Raw genomic sequence first — 19237 nt, forward strand, 5'->3', positions numbered from 1 at the left:
TCATTGGCCTTATCGAGGTTAGAAGAACTGGTGAGGCTTATACAGTGCTGACTAATGGCCATGTCATTTGCTTTAAAGGTTTCCCAGATAAGGAGCAATACAGGGTAGGATTCCTAATCCAGAAGGACATAGCGGACAACTTTGACAAATTCTATAAGCATTAATGAGAGGGTACTAAGGTTGAGGATTGGGCGAGTTGGTATTGCATTCTAAAACCGGTACTTCAGTAAACTGTATCTCCAGTTCTAAAACTGGAGATATATAGACCAAACTGGTCGCGTTCTAGGCTAAAAGAGCATGATTACAATGTGCAGTGAGCTATACAGGGACACTTAGGAATTCACTGTCACGACTGTGGGTGTAAGCCGAACATTTATCGGTGGGAGGTGCTAAAAAAGCTCCGATCACAACTTAGTGGGAAAATATTCAAGATGATCTCATAGCAAGGGCTAGCAGCATATGTGTTAGAGCGCCATCTTTGTGCCTACCTCCACAGGAAGTAAGATTTCTTGATCAGTTTAACCTTGCATGACAGAATTGCGCGTTCTATCACTTATGATGGTGTAGCCTTATATTGGTGTGACGCTTTGTGAAGTGTTGTGATTACATGTCCTGGTACTTTCTTGTAGCTATATATTTCGTGCAACTTGCCAATAAATCAGTTGGAAGTCAGCGCTCTGTTCCTTTATCTGGCCATCTCGGCTTTTTTTCTTCCTTTCTATGTTGCAATGTACCAGTTTTAAAATGAGAGGGTAGCAGCAGTCGTAACCAAACTTAATAAGAGGTATAGATTAAAGGTAGTATAAGTAAAAAGATATGGCGCCTATCATCCGTGGCCAATGAGGCTTTGCAAGCATGTCAAAACAACACCATGGAAAAACACATTCTGTCTATGGTAACTCAAATAGTTGGCCAAGAACACCTACGCCTAACGCTTAATAAGCTCAGCCATGCCAGCAGACTCAATTGAGCTGCTTGATCAAAGCATAATATGATAGTTGAGTTTTCTCACGTCCGCTGGGAGTGACACTTCACCAGCAGAGTCACACCGGCGACTTCTTTCACGCTGTGAACGTGCCCGGCAGCGTAGGGATTTTCCCCTTTATAATGAATGGCAGGGTGTATTCGACCGTCTAATTTTGAGATTGGTTTGAAGCCACACAGCAAAACTTGCGCCATTTGTTTGTTTCAAAACAAGCATGAACATGCGATGACGTTGGCAGATCCACGTGGGCAGCCCGAGTAGCATGGTCCGTCAGTGTCAGTTTTGACGGAAGGTGCTACAAGAGGTGCTGATGATCACTGCTCGGGCGCGCCACCTGGGCCGTGTCAGGAGCGTATACGGCGGTATTACGCGATGAAGCATACTGAGAGTGGAAAGGGGCAACTGTCACGGGACACTGGGAATTCTCAGGAATTTTGAATAGTCTGGAAATACTCAGGGAATTTCTGCTTCTATCAGGGAAAATTAGCTGTAATTTTACTGAAAGTGAACAAAAGTTGCGGTAACGCTGGCTGGAGCAACAGAGTAACGTAACGAATCGTCTTTGACGCTGTATTGTCGGCTGGAGGAGTTCCCAGTGTACAGTCAACTACCAACTTTCCGGACGCCCGATAATTCGAATGACTCCGCGGCACCACCATGTTCCCCATCGAGTCAATGCATAAGAACGTCTGAAATTTCGGACGCAAGGACCCTTTGCCGTCCGCCTTTCTGGGCTTTCTTCCGTGACCGCAGGTCCGAAACAGCATTAAACAAAGCCACCACCGCCGCCATTTTGATTACCTCGCCGCCTCGAACCAGCGCTCTCGCTCACAGGTCCGCTGGCAGCCACCACTGCAACGCTAGGCCTAGCTGCTTCGACATTCGCTGTTAAGCTTCTTGCCGTTCGGTGCCGTGTTTTCCACTGAAAGAATTCGCCATTGTCAGCAGTGTCACCAACTCCGCCCTTGGGGACCTCGCGATTGGCTTCGAAGCTCGGAAAGCACGGCGCGTTGCATAATGCCAGTTTCCGAAAGTCAGCTTCGCCTCGTTACAGCGATGTCACGCCGTGAAAATACGCGAAAGTGTTGCGGTGAAGCATAACAAGTGTGGGAAGAGGCAGTTGTCACGGGACACAGTTTGTATTCCTTAAAGGGACACTAAGGGCAAATACTAAGTCAACATAGAGTGTTTAAATACCATTCCAGAAACCTTGCAACGCTTGTTTCGCGCCAAGAAAAGACTTAGTTTATGAGAAAATTACATCTGAAGGGTCTGAATGCCTTTTTCGAAATTCAAATCTCCCGCCGCCCAACTGGGAGAGCGGTGACGTTGCATACGCCATCACCACTCTTTGCTGTTAATTGTTAACACATTGTTTTTGTAAACGTTTAAATTGTTTTACACTTGGTTAGAGCAATATTAGCTCGTTGTTTGGCTGGTTAAACTCTGTGCCAACGGGTGGCTCGACCATGGAGACCGATCAGCCAGCTCACGTACGTCTACACTAAAGTTCCTTCATCACCTTGAGTTTATGCCTCCACCGTTCCGTTGAAATGCCCAGCTCGCCTGTGGTTACCAGAATACCAGACACGTTCGGTGCTGCGACAGCATGCTTGCAACACAGTCTGCTTTGATAGCTCTAGCTTGGGGTTGACTGCCAAGCAGGCGCTCCTAGAAAGCTGGAAGTTGACGACGAGACGTGCCATCATGATGCAGAGCCAGTGAAGGCGGAGCTTAGCCCCGATCACTCGGCGAACAAGTTGAGGAGAAAATGCGTGACTATGGAGGATGGTAACTTGTAATCGTCTATAGCTGTCTTAATATGAGACGTTTCATCACACAAATTGTGGTGCGAATGATTAACTTTAGCTGTACCCTACGCATCTAAAAAATTTGTCGGAACCATTTCAGGGGCCTTTTAAGAATGTTTGGTGCATGCAGACCGCTTGGTATGTCTTCAAGAGTCGTTCGCATGGCATTCGGCTGATGGTAAGCGCAAGCATCCTTAGCTAGACTTTGCACACGACATATCGCTGAGACAAGTTTGGAGTGCAATCATTACACGGAAACGAAAAAGAAAACAACTCTAATTTTGACGACAGAATTCAGGGGTGCGATCATTATGCGAGTAAATGCGGTACCTGTACTGTTGCATACGCATATTGATAGCTGTTGCTAGCAGCACTTTCCGAGTCGCTGCTTTGTAGTGGACCCAATCAAGGGGGTTGGCTATGTCTATTTCGGCGGCGACTACCGCAAGCAGGAAATAGTCACTGCTGGATGACGAAAACGCGGACGACAATGATGGCAAGGACATCACAAAGCATGTGCAAGTGTAGCAGACGAACTAGCAAAATGAAGCTCTCGTGCCAGCAAGCGTGCTGGTGTGCGTACATCACAGTTTTGTGCGATCACATGTCCAGCTGTGTTTAGATTCCTTCTTTGGCCCATCTTGTTGCTCTCTCAAACCAAAACTTTGACTGGTCGCAACAAACAAGGCTACAAATAAGTACTTGTTGCACTCTGAAGCCAATGATGTTTTGTGCCATGTTTACTGGTTTATTAGCTACTTATTGCAGCTAAAAAAACAAGATAGAAAATTTTTGCGTTGGCACTCCTTAAGTTGAGGTCGGCATGCATCGCACCAGTGAACGTTGCCGTTGAACATGCGTCCTGATTGAAGTGTCCTACAATGAGCATGGACATGCCGCATTGCAGAGCTGAAGGCAGATTCCTCTGCATAATGTGCCACCTAGTGTATCGCCCACTAGTCAGAGTCCAACCACATGCACAGCCTCAAAGACATTCATCACTGTTGCCTGTTTTAACAGTGGCACAATGCAATAATGGTGCAGTGGTCAGCGCTCTCGGCTGCAGAGCAGTAGTGGTAGGGCAGAGGATCAAATCCTCACTGTGGCCATTTTTCTTTTTGTAGTTGGGTTAACGTTATGTTATTTGTGTGCTGTTTTTCTGCCACGGCTTTCTGATGATGTTGGGGTCACACAATAAGCCAAGTAATGCTCTTACATTAAAACGGCTTTGACAAACTCTGTGCAGGAGGTGGCCAACGTGTTTGCCGTGTATGGCATTGAGGTGGACCCAAGGCACCTGCTGCTTGTCGCCGACTACATGACATTTGACGGCAGCTACCGTGCCTGCAACCGCATAGCCATGGAGAGCAATGCCTCGCCCCTGCAGCAGATGACCTTCGAGACCACCATGAACTTTCTCAAGTCAGCCACGCTTGCCGGTATGGTGCACCTCTGTTTCCTGAGCAGTGTTCTTGCCCGGGCTAGTTGTTTAGAAATATGTGCTTGTAGTGGTAAGTAGTGGCAACAAACAGTATCACAAGGGCACAAGCACTAACTGCCACCTGTAGTTCTTGCTAAATGTGTAGGCCACATAAAACAGGCTTGGCGAGGTATGGATGTTTGGTGGTTGAAGCCTAAAAGCACGACTGATATTGAAGAATTTTTAGAACTGGGTGATTGATTGAATAACCTTGCAATTATGTGGTAATGCTTCAAATTGCCAACTGTGACTATATTTTACTTAGGCTAAATTTGATTATAAATAAGTAGTATATGCTGTAGCAACAACTTTGACAAAGCTGCAGGGCTGGTAATTATGTAATTTTTCTATTTCAAGCTTTTAAACAGCACCTTAACAGTTGACATGTGCACCTGGTGGTTAGCGGATAGGACACAAATCTCTGCACATTGCTTCCGGGATTTTCAGTGCACCGTGGGTGATCCTCAATTTTAGTCGTGTCACTATGCTAGTTCTCTATGTGCTGTGCTCTGTGTTAATTCTAGTGCCATAATGGCAACTATTTTTTTTTTTTCAGGTTTCGTATTGAAAACGTTCATTTTGTGAGCTTTTTGTGATTAATTCAATATAGTAGACTTCTGTTAATTTGACTCGGATTAATTACATTATTTTGCTTATTTCTTCCCAGCTGATAGTCCCAGCCAGTGCTCATGCATATCTATAGTCTCAAACTTTTGTTATTTCGATCCTAAAATTGGCCATCGCTGGATAATTTGAATTTTACCAGTCATCACATATGCGCCTGGTCCCTATGGTAACCCCTATAGTGACCCCTTTAGTTTCAGCGTCTGTCTTGGTGGAGCTTATAGGACAGTCAAGGTGTTGAGCACACGTAATCTCTTGTTGAAAACGCCTATTTTCGGCCTGTCCTAGGAAGATTTTGAAGGAATAACTGCAGCTCATAGTGTTTAATTACGGTAGTTACCTGATTATAATGCATGCCTTTTAAAAAAATTGGGCTGAAATTTGCTTGTGCTGTGCAGTCAGACACAAAACCAAAACCGCCTTTGCAGTGTTCTCATGCCTTGCCGCATAGCACCAATGCATTGCGGCGATGCTGCCTTTAAAAAACCGGCCACCATTATGCAACAATCTTTCTTGCTAAAAAAGTCGGGTGCTTGTTAGATTTCTATTTTGTTTAGAAGCTTTAATATCATTTCTGCGTCAGTTTAGTACTTTGGACACACATAAAATGGGTGCATGTTTGACTTGGGCGCATGTTAGAATTGGGCAAGTACTGTCAAATGAATTAACAGTGTGTTTTGGCATTTTTTCTGCACCTTGTTTAATTTGACCCTCCGGAAACTAAATTTTGTTGGTCAAGGCCGAATTGAAGGAAATCGACTGTAGTACTTTAAACGCAGAAGTTTTTCTTTAACATTATTTCAAAATTAGGCTTTTTAAACACCATTCTACATTTCTTTGCAATTGGCCTTTAATTGCAAATGAATGTTTTGTTGCCACTGATTTGTTGGGGTACTAAAATCTGGCAAGTATCAACACTGGCTTCTCTCCTTCACTTTTTCAACAGCAAGCAAGGGACCCACAGATAAAGCTACAATGTTCTGGCGAAGATGGCGCCTGCATGTCTCTCAGGATAAAAGCCACTCATACGCACTGTATTTTGGACTAGTGGAAGGAAAAATTCAGTCTGCAGCATCTGGTAGCCAGTTGTTGTTAAGAGGAAGCTTTGGTTCGGGGCCAACTTCAATGCCACCTATTAAAATGTGTGTAAAACCCCTGGACAACTCTTGGATTGTTTGAATGGCATTTGTGTATTTGGGAAAGGGAGTTGAAGTCTAGTGACTGTAGAAAGCAGAATTTTCGTTTATGGTATGTACCTTTTCTTACAAACATTGTCGAAAATTGGAAAGCTTTAAAAAATATATAAGCACAAAGTTTACATATCTGTAACTGTGCATCAAAACCAGATACAGTCGACTCTGGTAACAACAGACCGTGATAATCTGACAAAAAAATGCCCGTTTTACCCGAAGTCCATAATATCCAGAATGCCTCACTTCTGAAACTTTGGTTGCGATGTGTAACGATGTTATTGCAAAGAGTGAGTGACAAGCGCACTTTGCCCACATCGCAGATCGCTTTCAAAATAAGCGCCCGCATGGGTGCGCACTTTGTCCACATCGCAGATAGCTTTCAAGATATGGCGGCCGTAAGCAGCAGCCACCTGAGTAGAGCCTCCCCTCTCCCTCACCTCCGCCCCGTGCCTCAGGCGGGAAAGAAGAGGGCGCGCTTCTGCTGCGCCTTCCTGCCTCGCGCACGCGATATTAGGCCACGATCGTCGGCTTACCCTCGCAAGCCCGTGTTGACACAGCAAAAGTTCGTTTAATATGCCCGATATTGAAAAAATTGGCGCTAATTTTGTCGGCTGTAGCCGATAGTCTATTGTGGCACGGTCCATTAATAGCAAACTTTGTTGCATTAATAAAATAGGCAGAGCAATCTTAAGGTAGATTTGTGCTCAGTTATATCCGAAAGTCTGTTGTATGCAGGTCCGTTGTAACGAGTGTAGACTGTATTGCAGTTCTGTAAACTGCATCTGTTGGAGGATTTGAACCGGACAATTTTGCCATGTTAATTTACAGCTTACGTAAATTTTTGACGGTGTTTTCAAGGGTTCCGAAACATACCACTAACAGATTAGTAGTATATTTTTGAGCGGTGTATAATATGTCAGTTTTGTCCACCTTAGATATGGAGAAAAGCTTGATAATTCAATCTCGCTTTATTTGAATATTCAGTTAATTCATAGAGTTTGTGCATTACCATAATTTACGATACGAATTATACTGAATATACTGAAATTAGTTGGGAAACTTGGGCGCATTGATGGAAGTTCATATTTGACAAACAGCAGCTGGATAATTTGAAAGGCCTGCATGCATCCGTTTGTATAATTCGCACTTTGACAAACTTTGTAACCATTGTTTAAACACCCTTTCAGTCTTCTTCCTTGGAAAACAAAAGCAGTTTTTTACAAGGTATAAGCTGTTCTCCTTTTTTGCTGTGCCAAATATTGACCCTTTTCGCAGAGCTAGTAGTTTGTTTCAGAAGAATGAAATGGCGCTTCTGCAAGTGTGCTGCGTGCTGCCTCAGTGAAAGCACACGAATGCGAAACCATTACCGCTTCTCTTCTGCTACCGTGCCATCAGCTGTCGGAAATGTAATTGGGTGTTCACTAATGCCATTTTTCACTGGTAGATCTGGAGTGGCCACCAAAATCATCGAGTGAGCACTCGGGTTTCACAAATCCAAATCAGCCAGCGGAGCGCAAAAACGATTCACGGCGGATCACACAGGAAGTCTGCGTACACGTCACATAAACCAGTTACAGAAGCCATGCCCGACTTCCGCTCTGTAAGTTTCCACGGCAACCAAAGTCGCCGTGGGTAATTTGACCGTGGCAGTCGCAGAGTCCGTCATTTCCATGTCACACCCGCAAAGATTGTGCATGGACAATGTACATAAAAGGCTTCATGCAGCACCTGCGTCACCTCTTAATCGCTGTCCCCCATCTGATCTCTCATTGCTAAACGCAAGCTCTACAGTGGCACTGGACGCAGCCATATTGCGGAGCAACACAATGTTGTGAGTACCGACTGGGTATCGATTTTGCTTGAAGACGGAAGTGGTGCGAGCTATTTCCCCCTGAATCTGTGCCTTGGTGGTGGAGCAAGTGAGAGCGATCTGGCATGAAGCAAGTTGATCTGAAACAACTAGTGGAAAGTGCGAACCTGCTTCAGATCGACCAGTGAAATTCGGATTAGTTGCCATGAAGCAAGATATCCTGCTTCGAATCAACCAATGGAAAATGCCAAAACCCACTGTGCTCCATTCATGCTGCAAAATGTGGAGCAGTAGAGGGAAGAGATGTGCTGTGGTTGGCTGTAAAAATATTGACTGGCATACTATTAAGAGGAAGCTTTAGCTCAGGCCGAACTGACGCCGCCTATTCAAATACACGTAAAATGCAGAAATGCTTTTCTGAGATAACCTCTGAACCCACTTTAATGAAATTAGTTGTATTTGAGAGAGAAAGTTAAATTCTAGTGACTGTTGGAAGCAGAATTTCGATATGAGGCCTGAATTTTGTTAAAAGAATTTTAAAGTTTTCGCAAGTTCGAAAAAAGACGTACAAGGTTTATAAATAGCTCTGCATCAAGAACAGATATCAGAGTTCTGTAAATGGCTTCCATTAGATCATTCAAAGCGGACAAATTCGATATGTCAATTTGTTACATTGTGTACAAGGGTTCTGCAAATGCTGCATTTCCATATTACTGAAGTTATTAAGATTCATGTGTAGCATATCAATTTTGTCTGCTTTAGATGTACTGTAAAATGCAATTCACAGAAGTGTGCTATCATTTTTCATTGCTGAGTTAGTTGTAAACTTGATAGTTTTGTTTTCTGAAAATTTGCATTCTTTGCCAATTTTTCATAAATAATGACCACCTAAATAAAAAATTTGAACTCAACAGTCAGAGATTTTAAGTTTTTCTTTTGCATACAACAAACCTTGTCAAATTTGCTGCTGTGGTTGCCAAGAAAAACGAATTCTCCTTTTACGTGTATTTAGATAGGAGCACCTGAGCTAAAGCTTCCTCTTAAGAAATGGAATGAATGTGTGGCCAAGTTCAGACAGCTGCTGCACAAGGGCTGCCTGTGTTGCCGGCCCTTCGCAATGCATGGCTTTCCTCAAGGATGAAAAAATTCGCTTATCCTCCAGCATTGTATTACTAACTTCTAAAAAAAGGACTTCAACCCAGAAACGTCTTCAAGAGTGAGTACCGATTGTTACACAGTGACAATTCAGAAGGGACATGGCTTTCGAAGACAGCTTCCTTATTCATGAATTTTGATGAAAATAGATAGAGATAGTGATAGCACCTCTCAGCAGCTGCTTTATTTACAATATTTTCTTCTTTTGGGCTTGTCCCAAGCATGAAGAACTTACATAATGTGATAGAAGACTCGTTTAAAACACTGTGCATTTGAAAATAAATGGCTGAGTATGTTACATTCATAGATTTTATATTTACAACGTGACTTTTTCCATTTCCCCATCTTTTATGAAGTGATTGTACGACATGCATCTAGACTGTGAAAACTAATTGAATCATTAATCCAAGATCACTTGCTCTGCACAAGCAAGAATGTCACGCCCTGAACTGCACTTCAGTGAACATAGCAAAAAAGAAAAAAAAAGAAGGAATTGAAATAGATTAAGCAGTCACGAAAAAATCAGCGGAACATGCTGAGCAGGAGGCAAGAAAAACAGTTCTGAGAAAAGCGAAGGTTGTGTGCATTTCGCAGAACCTTCGAATTTCTGAGAAATGTGAAGGTTGTGGGAGTGTTCTCCACCTACGGCAAGTTGTTTTTGCATCCACTTTCATTTCCATTAATTTATTGTTTCTTTATTTCATTTATTAAGCACAAGTAATTTCCCCTATGTTGTTCGTGGTGTTAGTGTTTGTTGGCTTCTTATGATATGACTAATAAAAATCAGGCCCCTCGGCCAACCCCCTTTCTTCTCGTTTAGTTCTCAGAAAATGGATTTTAAAGTTTTACCTTGGACAATAATTTATCACAGGGCATCAGGGCTGTAGTGATTGATGTCTTATGAGATGTGGTGCTTCTGGAGTGTTTTGCCTTTAGTCTGAAAAGATTTACTTGCCTTTTTTCCTCCAAGACATCCTCCTCTGCTGCTCTGTGAAGAGCATGTTGGCCAGATTGCAGACTAGGTGCTGCACAATATCCCACAAAAGCATAGCAGGTCCTAAAATTGTGCAGTAAAAGCTCGTTAATATGCACATGCTTAATAAGTAATTCCTGGTTAAATACAGTCGTGATGAATCTCCCGCCCTGTTGCCATTGAACCTATTGCATTGGCTGACTGCTTAAGCTGTAGTTGCTTAATGAATGCCAAATGGTTTGTGTGTAGCATTACAGTGAAGTTGTATGTGGCTAGCCGATTCGACCATCCGTCCGTTGCCTGTGCACCAATAACTCCTCTGGCGCAACTCCATGCGCCATCCTCCAGGCAAAAGAGGGAGAAAGAGAGCTGCATGACTAGCCAACAACACCTAGATTGCACAAGGCCTGCTGTTTACTCTGATCCATGAAGTCATGCTACCTGGCCCAAAATTTCCATTGGTAAGGCTGGCGTGATGAAAGCGGTGACGTTAAGATCACTGTTGGCTACTTGGGAGCACCCACATTAGATTCTGTACCAGTTGGGCCAGGTAACATGATGTCATGGATTGGAGTGAAAAGGCCTTGTGCTATCTAGGTGGTGTTGGATTAGCTGCACCAGTAATGACGTCGTTGCTCTCTCTCGTAGCCAAGCGCGTGCACGCAGTTTCTCTTGGGTTCCGAAATCGGTAGGCCATGCATCCTATGTACTCCTGAGGAGCAGGGAGCTTTTGATCAGCAACACCGCAAGCAGAACCGGGAATGAGCTCATCTACGCCATGTCGATGCTGCATCCCGGGCACAAGAACAGGCTTGTGCAGCTGAGCGCAAGCAGCAACTGTGTACTTAGTATCTGGCAGTCTACCAAGCCATAGTTTAATGAACCATCAGGATTGACCTAGTGATAAACACCGAGGCTGCACATTTCAGCTTCGCTGGTTAACCATTTGTACAGAGTGCTTAGGCGATGATTCTTTTACTTAATTTTTTTACGTGTAAAAAACGTGGCATGGTGGAGTGTTGTATGCGCATATTATAGATAGCTAGATTGTGTCTCCACGTGTCCGAAGATGCCACGCGCGAAGCGCTTGGTCACAAAGTTCACGTCGCTGATGTTCGGAATGCTTAGCCGTGGGGATGACACATCAAGTAACGGTGGGGTCGGCGGTGTTTCTGCAATGTCCGTAGAAGTGCGGATATTGCAGAAGTGCGATACGTACCTTGTTTCATCGAGATCAGGGTGTTCAAGGCGCAGAGAGTTTGAACATCTGCTCCTTGCACCGAGACAACGCCCATACGGAGCAAGTGCCGGAACAATGGCAAGTCGCACTGGAGTTGCATGGTGGGCAGGGCCAAACAGAGACTCTGGAGCGACCTTCAATCATTTGTTTTTTGTGCGCTTGTTTATGTATGGAGGGGATAGCCGAAGCAGCGTGAACTTGAAGACAGAGAAATGCACTTTCCAATGAGACCACGATGGCGGCGCTCGGTTGCGCCGTTCCGGAGATATTGTGGCTTGAAAAATGCTGCTCTTTCGTGATTTCCGCAAAATCTTTCGCTACCTTGGCTGATACAAAAAATTTTTGTAGCACTTCTACGTGCTTTTCGGTGATGGCATTTCAGAATCAGGTAGAAAAAAGGTTATAGAAACTGAAAAAAGGATTTTAGATTCTTTTGACCATTTCTCGCAATGCGAAAGCCATGTGCCGCTTACTGGCACAGTAAATTCCTTGAACATTTTCTATGCCTATCCACCTCAACTCGCACTTACACAAGTCTATTGCCCATGTATCAAGCATAAGGGAACAGAATCAATGCTCCGAAGCATGGGTCACAGCTATATGGACATCACATGAATGTTCGAAGCAGAACATTCTGTTACGGTCCACAGGGTAAACGAATGACTAACAATAATATGTCTTTGCTACAGCTACAAGCTATTACAAAGTACAAAATGTCTATGTTCTAAGCCTTGAGTGCTGCAACAAAAATTTGTCGCAACTGAGCGCACCTGCGAGGCATTTGGGAGAAAAAAAGAATATGCGTGGTTCTGCTATCGCAAACACCAGAGACCAGCGAAGCTGGGGGAAGGCCAGTAAAGTAGTGCTAAACCGTACACTTATTCTAATTTTTGCTGGGCTTCCTCCAACTCTGCTGGTCTCTGGTGTTTGTGATAACAGAGCCACAGAATTTTTTCCACTGCTAGAAACAGGACTGCTGAAGCGAACGCGCTGGTTTTTAATCGGAGAGCAATGACTTCACACCACCTGCGTCCTCGCTGTGCTGCTCCTTCTGCCCTGCTAGGCTCCATCCACTCTCGTTGCGTCGCTATGCTGCGCGACGCTTCTGCCCTACTAGGCTCCACCCACCCTCGCCACGTCGCTATGCTGCGCGATGCTATCTTTATACTCTGCTCTCACTCCTTCTCAGCTCTTTCCTCCAGGCCGGCAATGCTGCAGACGTCAAGAGAAACCCAGCGAGGTTCTAACAGCTCCACTGTTATAAGCAGTTCGATAGTGACCACACTGAGGAACGTTGCTGAGCCAGAAACATGATAAGCCACCATTTCACAGTTACTGTGCCAAATAAAGAACAAGGAGTGAAAGACACTGATTCTGATTTAATTCAGAAGCAGAAAGGTTAGGCATCTTGGAATGGATTTCTAGCCCCGATTCTAACGCAAGTACCACAAACGCCGCCCGCACCAGTTGTACAAGGCGTGATAAGCTCAAAAGGTGCTTGCATGTCTACGATGTCCGCCAAAACAGTTTTGCTGAGCCGCATCCGTCATGCGCATCCATATTAAACAAAGAGGCAGCTGAGGCAACCAATGGATGCGTCGCCACATGATCAAACATGGTTGCGCCCACGGTATTGCCATGAAAAGGATTTATAAATGTGTGCCCTCTATAAAATAAAGACCAGTTAAAAGTCAGCACTGTGTATGTCTGTTCTATGTGGATCCCTAGTTATTTATGCGCTGTTATTTGATGATCACGAATGACCAACTAGCCTGAATTTTAGTTCTAGCTTTTCATCTGCTTGAGTAGGACTCTGCTTGATTGGGCAGAATCCAGTAAGTAAAGTGCAGCACGAAACGTCATAGCATCTGCACTGAACTACTTTAGCCTGCACCAGCCTGCTTGAACTGTAGGTGAAAAAAAAAAAAGCCCTAGTTTAACTCGCTTTATACAATAGCCAACATGCATTTCATTGTGTTCGCTTAGAACGCTTGGGAATGCGTAATTTACAAGCTTGACTAAAGCTAGTTGGGCAACTCTGTGTATATTTAATACAGCATTTTTCTCTCTCACTTTTGCTTGGGGAAATCATTCCAAAAGCATTCGTTCAGTTTGCCACTTACATCCCTAATTTTGTTGGCTTTCTTTATAACAATATGTCATTTGGAGGAGCACAACGTCGATGATTACCATGGTTTATGACCCCCTCTCCGCCCATGTTTTCTTGATTTCAGGTGCTGAAGACCACCTCAACTCCCCATCTGCCCGGCTTGTGGTGGGCAGGGTGGTGCCCCTGGGCACGGGTTGCATGCAGCTACGGCAGCCTCAGGTCCCCAGCTTCAAGTTGCGCTCGCGCTAAACCCATCGCTGCTCTGGTAGTGCCACCGGCCATTGCAGGACCACTGATTGCTAAAATGGTTTTACTGTCTTGGATGCTCATTTGTTCTAATATTAAAGTAATATTTTGCCAGTTTTTAAAGTTTATTGTTTATTTTAGTGCCTAATTGAGGCTTATTTTTTCATATTGTTACAGATGATTGTGTGTTTATTTACAGAGTAAGGTTAGTAGAGATGATCTATCGGGAAGATAGCCGTTGAAGTGCTGCTGCGCAGAGACCATTGTCGTCCTCTTCTTCAACTTTCTTCTCTCGCCACATTACAATCCCTCTTTCGCCGACGAAGCCCGCTGGAAGAGTCATTGTTCAGTGACAAAATGATAGCGCTTAAGACGAGCAACATGTGCAAGTTGGGTTTTGCTGGACGGCCGATCTGCAGGCAATGGGCATGCGACCATGTAAGTCACTCAAACAGTCTAAAACAGCTAACAGGCCAACATAGTGTGACAGAAACTTGCGGTGCAAGCCGTACCTGTCCTGTGGGGTCCAAAGCCACACCAAATAAAATTTTTAAAGAGAAATTGATTTTGAGTGTGGCCGCACCACTGTTTTCAGCTGTTTTGCGATGTTACCGCGCAAATACGTTCTATCTCTTGGGCTTCTTCGGCAAGGCAGTCATGGCGATTGAATCTTCGGAGTATAGGGAAGGCTGTAGGATGGCCTCAAGGGAGGTCCACGACGATCGGGCATAAAGCAGGTAGAAAGGGCGGTAAGTTGTTTCATGTTTTGCTTTGCTATATACGCATACACGATGAATGGCGAGACGTCATCCCAGTTCTTGAGGTCAGAGGACATGTACATGGCCAGCATGTTCGTCAGAGTTCAGTTTGTCCATTCAACGAGACCGTTGGTCTTTGGACAATATGGCGCTGAGCGTAGGAAATGTACCTTGCACTCTCGCAGCAGCTCTTCTACAGCGTCGGTGATGAACTGCCTACCGCGGTAACTTACAATCACTTGAGGTGGGCCATGGCGTAGAATAACAAAACACAACAAGATATCTGCGGTGCAAGCAGCGGTGAATGAGCTGCTGTTTCTGGGCACCACGTGAGCTGATCAACACAGACGATGACTCAAGTTTTTCGACGAAAGGGGCCCTGGAGGTCGATACCAACTTGTTCAAAAGGTGTATGTGGAGGAATTAGTGGGTGTAGAAGTGGCACACTTGAAAGTCGCTTGTAGCGTTATCATTGATCACAACAGACCACCAATTATTTTGTTGTGTGATGCACATGTGGCCAGTAAAAGCGCTTCTGGACAAGCTGCAGCATCAGGGCGAATGACCGGATGTCGCGCCGGACCATGCATTGCACATGACTTCGAAGACTTTCTGGCATAAGGAGGAAGCGAGCTCCACTCGCTGAGTAGTTGGTTTTATACAGCAGGCCGTCATGTATAGAAAACCAACCACTGGCTTTTGGATTGTGAGCAGCGACAAAAAGACGTTCCAAGCTTGCGTCGTTACGCTGACCCAGCTGGAAAGCAGTAAAGTGGGGAAATTCTGGAGTAATAGCAGCTAGACAGTCATCGAAGTTGTCTTCATTGGAGTGTGTCGTTGCCAATGGTAGACGGTAAAGGCAATCAGCTGCGGCCACTCCTGTAAGTTACTCTTGAATTCCTAAAGCCCGTCATGCCAGATGATATTCTAATTTTGGTCGAAAGATAAAAAAAAACACTTATGATTCAATCAGAAAATAATATGTTGCTGCAAGAACAACATACAAGCACGATCCGTTAATTATGTAAAATCAGCGATATGCAGACCCCCCCCCAAATAAGCCGTTGCTTGGCGGCCTATCCTACTGCCTACCCTCCTTCCCGTGGCACCACTGTAGTGAATGCCATCCTGTACAAATGGGTGAGAGCCAGGCTCGTACACGTCCTAGTTTACTTCCATTACGCCGTACCCAAGTCGTTGGCTCAGTCCCCTAATGAGACGGTTAGCCTCAACCACACTCCTTTTCATCCCGCAAGACTGCCCCTGGACCTTGGGATTGTGCACATGCTGCACCTTCGCAGAGCCCTATCCGAGTAGACGCAACCCAACCTCTAACTGTACAGCTCTTAAGGTTCTGGGGTTCCTTAACATGCACCTTAACAGAATTACGAATTACAAATAGAATTCCGGTTTGGATGCGTGGGCCAAACCATAGTGGGCCGATCCCGAAGATAGTACAATATCGAGCCGACCCGCAGCGGAGGGCCGGTTCGCCATTAAGGAGCCCACATACACAGATTCGCTGGTCATCCTTCACAGAGTGGAAGGGCACTGAGTTTTGTTGTTGTTAAGCATGGACTAGACATGAAATTTCAGACGCCTTACGAGCCAAAAATTAGCATATATAATCGCTACCTGAAACTGTTTTCAGTTGCCGAGTGCCACGCACAATAAAAAAAAAGACGTGCCAGTTACTCCGCATTCTGTTGCGCGAGGAAGACGGAAACATGAATGGTATGTTGCATTGCAGTTTTTTTTTATATATAAGGGTACTTGTAAATCTGAGTACAGGGCGCCGGATGGGGTCCATGTTTTATTTGTTTGAAGTGGCAAGCAGGACATTTACATATGTTTTCTTTGGCTGCCCCTCGCAAGACGTACTGATGAAGAACAATGTGCGCAAAAATACACACGAGGAATACATACTGCTTGAAGAACAAGAAAAATATTTCTTCTCTAAAGGGAACCGTACAATAACATAGTAGAATAAAAGCCGACACTCCGGCCGTCACCGAGCAGCATTGAAAATCAATGAAAGGAAATGATGAGAAAGAAAGTCATTCCTAAGGCATAAATACACGTCATATCCAATTATAAACACCATTTAGGTGGTCTAATCGCAGACAGTAGTGCACGAAGCAGTATGATGACCCCGCCTAGCAGAATCGGCAGCAGTTTTCAACAGCGCTACCTTGATGTGGCCGTATCCAGTTAAGGGCCCAAACATGGTCAATCCGCCCGTCCGTACCGCTCTCGTCCACCCGTGTGTGGATGCCCAAAAGGCAGATGGTGTCGCGAAATTCGGTACACATTCAATGCGCACAAGCGGATCATATGCGCACTCCTATTGGGCGACGCAGCCTGTTGACAGCTGGGAACCATACGGCGGACCAAAGGTGTTCAAGGTTGGCAACTACCTTTGACAGCAGACATCGCCTCCTTTACGCAGAGGAGGTGCTGCAGCAGACGACACTGGCATATGGTACTGCATTGGCCTAAAATATACATTCTCACATGCAGCGAATACAGTTCCTAAATTGGTTTACATGCAGGTATGAAATGTTGTAACTGCACCATGTGATAAAATTTCAACAAGATCAGCTGAATACCACATAGAACATATTTAAGGGTATAGTTGGTGCAACGTGCCTTGAATTAGAAGTTGTGCTGTTTCATTCACACACACATGCACGTAAATGCAAGGTACACATACATTTGTGTTTACGTGTTACTGTGTGCATCAAATGAACAGCACCACTTATACAACAAGCCATAAAGACAAATCATTTTTTCATACCAGTCTAATTCGTATTAGCTATGCAGTGATGTTTTTTTCTCACATGCAGCAACTCAACTCCGTGCATAAGTTAAGCTGATGTTGCTAATCTAAGCTAGACGTGGGTGTCATATGTCCAGAATATCATAAAATAAAGAATTGACCATGCGTATGGGCCTAAAATTGATGGTTTGGCAATATCTTATCTGGCTGGGTAGTAAATTTCTGAAAAAAGAACAATTCTGCACACTGACAAAGCAGTGTGGCTAACATAATATAGGGAGCAGATACTCTGCCAGCAAAGTCACTTGAATATTGTGCCAGGAGTTTGTCCTCATTGGCTGGCTTCAATCAGATAACTAATGCTGACATAACTGTGAAAATTTGTATTCAGGATAAACTCATGGCAGCCATCAGGCACGTTTTATATTGTGATAGCAGCTGACTTGTCGGGGACAATGCACTGTGGCCATGAACATGCTAAAGAATGACAAGAGGTGAGGTCCCCCTTTCAATAGTCTGGCAGCGCAGCTGAAAATGGTTCAGTTAATGAGTGGAACCGTGGCCTATGCAAAATAAAGATCAGTCAGATAGCCACTTATAGCGTCCAACACCCCTACACCCACGAATGATATGAAGCAGTAAGCTTACTGGCGCATGAAAGTGCACCGGAAAAACATTTAATGGACATACTTTGCAGGTCCAAGTCAGTTTAATGCACATTATTTGCTAATGACTGTTGGAAAAATGAACACGAAGAAAGAAAATAAAGCACTTATCAGGCACAAACTGCTGGCACTTGTGCTATTGTTTGCTTTAAACTGAAGGCCCGTGCCAAAACAGGCGACACAAACCAGATAATCAAATAGGGTGGATATACAAAGTAACGGCAAACTTTCGCTTTCCAAATTCAGCCTGCATTAGTAATGTGACCATAGCTAGCCAGTGAGGAAGAACTCTAGGCAAAATTTCATTCAAGTATTTATGCTGGCTGCTAGCAGAATATCGTGTATCACCGTACCTGTGACACTTGTTACTACTTGTCTTACGTGTTCATTTTACATTCACATTGCTTTTTGTCAGCAAATGTAAAATTTGTACCTAATAAGAAGGAAGTACCCAGTTCTTACCTACAACATATTCATCTACTGTGCCACTGGTGTCATCACAAACAGACTGTGTGCCTAGTCACCAGCCAAAAACGAGCAGTTAGGATTTTTGGGTATATGTAAGACGCATCACAAAAATATATAAAACAAAGATATATAAAAACAAAAATATATAAAACAGTTTACTTTGTAAAATCTAGAAATTCTTGCCATCCACACCAATGTCCACACAATAAAAAGCAAGGCTGCCCGAAATTTTTATTCATGACATTAGTGCTGTCGGGCTTGTCCACATTTCAGGACGAGGCTGTATGTCTTGACGCACGTAACTGTTATGATGTTCCCTAAACTCCCCTACAATAGGACCACCTTCAAAAGTGCAGTAACAGCTTCTGAAACTAATGATACATGCACGAAGCAGAAAAGGCCGGTGTGATAGGGCTTATGGACAAGAACGGCACCGAGAGCGGCGCTGCTGCGCCGGCGTTGAGAGCGCCGCATGCGAAGCAAAATTCTATTAGCGGGTGGTACCCCTCTCCCACCTCTCGTTCGCACCGCCTTGATTGCCTCCTGCACTGCGCGTGTTTGGGCACGTTTCGTGCGGCGCGCGGTGTGTGCCTACGTGTGCGCGCGTGGACATTTCATTCGAAGGGTGTAGTACAGTCTGTTTCACATTTAGGGGAAAACTCGGAGCGCATTGCATCGCGATGCGGCGAGCGCTTGAGTCAGGCGGCGGCAGCAGCTCGCGCAGGTGCTCGAGGGGCGGGATCTTGAACGGCGTCGTCTGCTACGGCGACGCGCGCTGGCCGCATTTGTCGGGAAGCGTTCTACTGTCAGTTGCAGGGCGCCGATCTCATCGTTACTGCGTGAAATGAGCCAGTATGTTTTACTAAGCGTTGTGCGACGCCCACTGATACGCCTCGAAGGTAAGTTCATCGCTGCAGGGCAGTCATAGATGACGTACTGA

The 19237-nt window shown here is 44.7% G+C and overlaps 1 protein-coding gene across 2 annotated transcripts in view; it reads left to right on the forward strand.

Annotated features, from left to right (window-relative positions):
* Nucleotides 1-13744, forward strand: part of Polr1A (RNA polymerase I subunit RpI1) — a 314770-nt gene extending 301026 nt beyond the window's left edge. Inside the window, exons 30-31 of one of the 2 annotated variants that reach the window (XM_075673365.1) lie at nt 4043-4235; nt 5847-6094. In XM_075673365.1, the coding sequence (XP_075529480.1) occupies nt 4043-4235; nt 5847-6079 (426 nt within the window). In that variant the 3' untranslated portion in view covers nt 6080-6094. Of the gene's footprint in view, nt 1-4042; nt 4236-5846; nt 6095-13505 lie in introns of those variants that run through there. The other variant, XM_075673366.1, reaches the window with a different exon arrangement.
* The last annotated feature ends 5493 nt before the right edge of the window (nt 13745-19237 follow it).

This window comes from Dermacentor variabilis, chromosome 10 (assembly GCF_050947875.1).
Source record: "Dermacentor variabilis isolate Ectoservices chromosome 10, ASM5094787v1, whole genome shotgun sequence".
NCBI lineage: Eukaryota > Metazoa > Arthropoda > Arachnida > Ixodida > Ixodidae > Dermacentor > Dermacentor variabilis.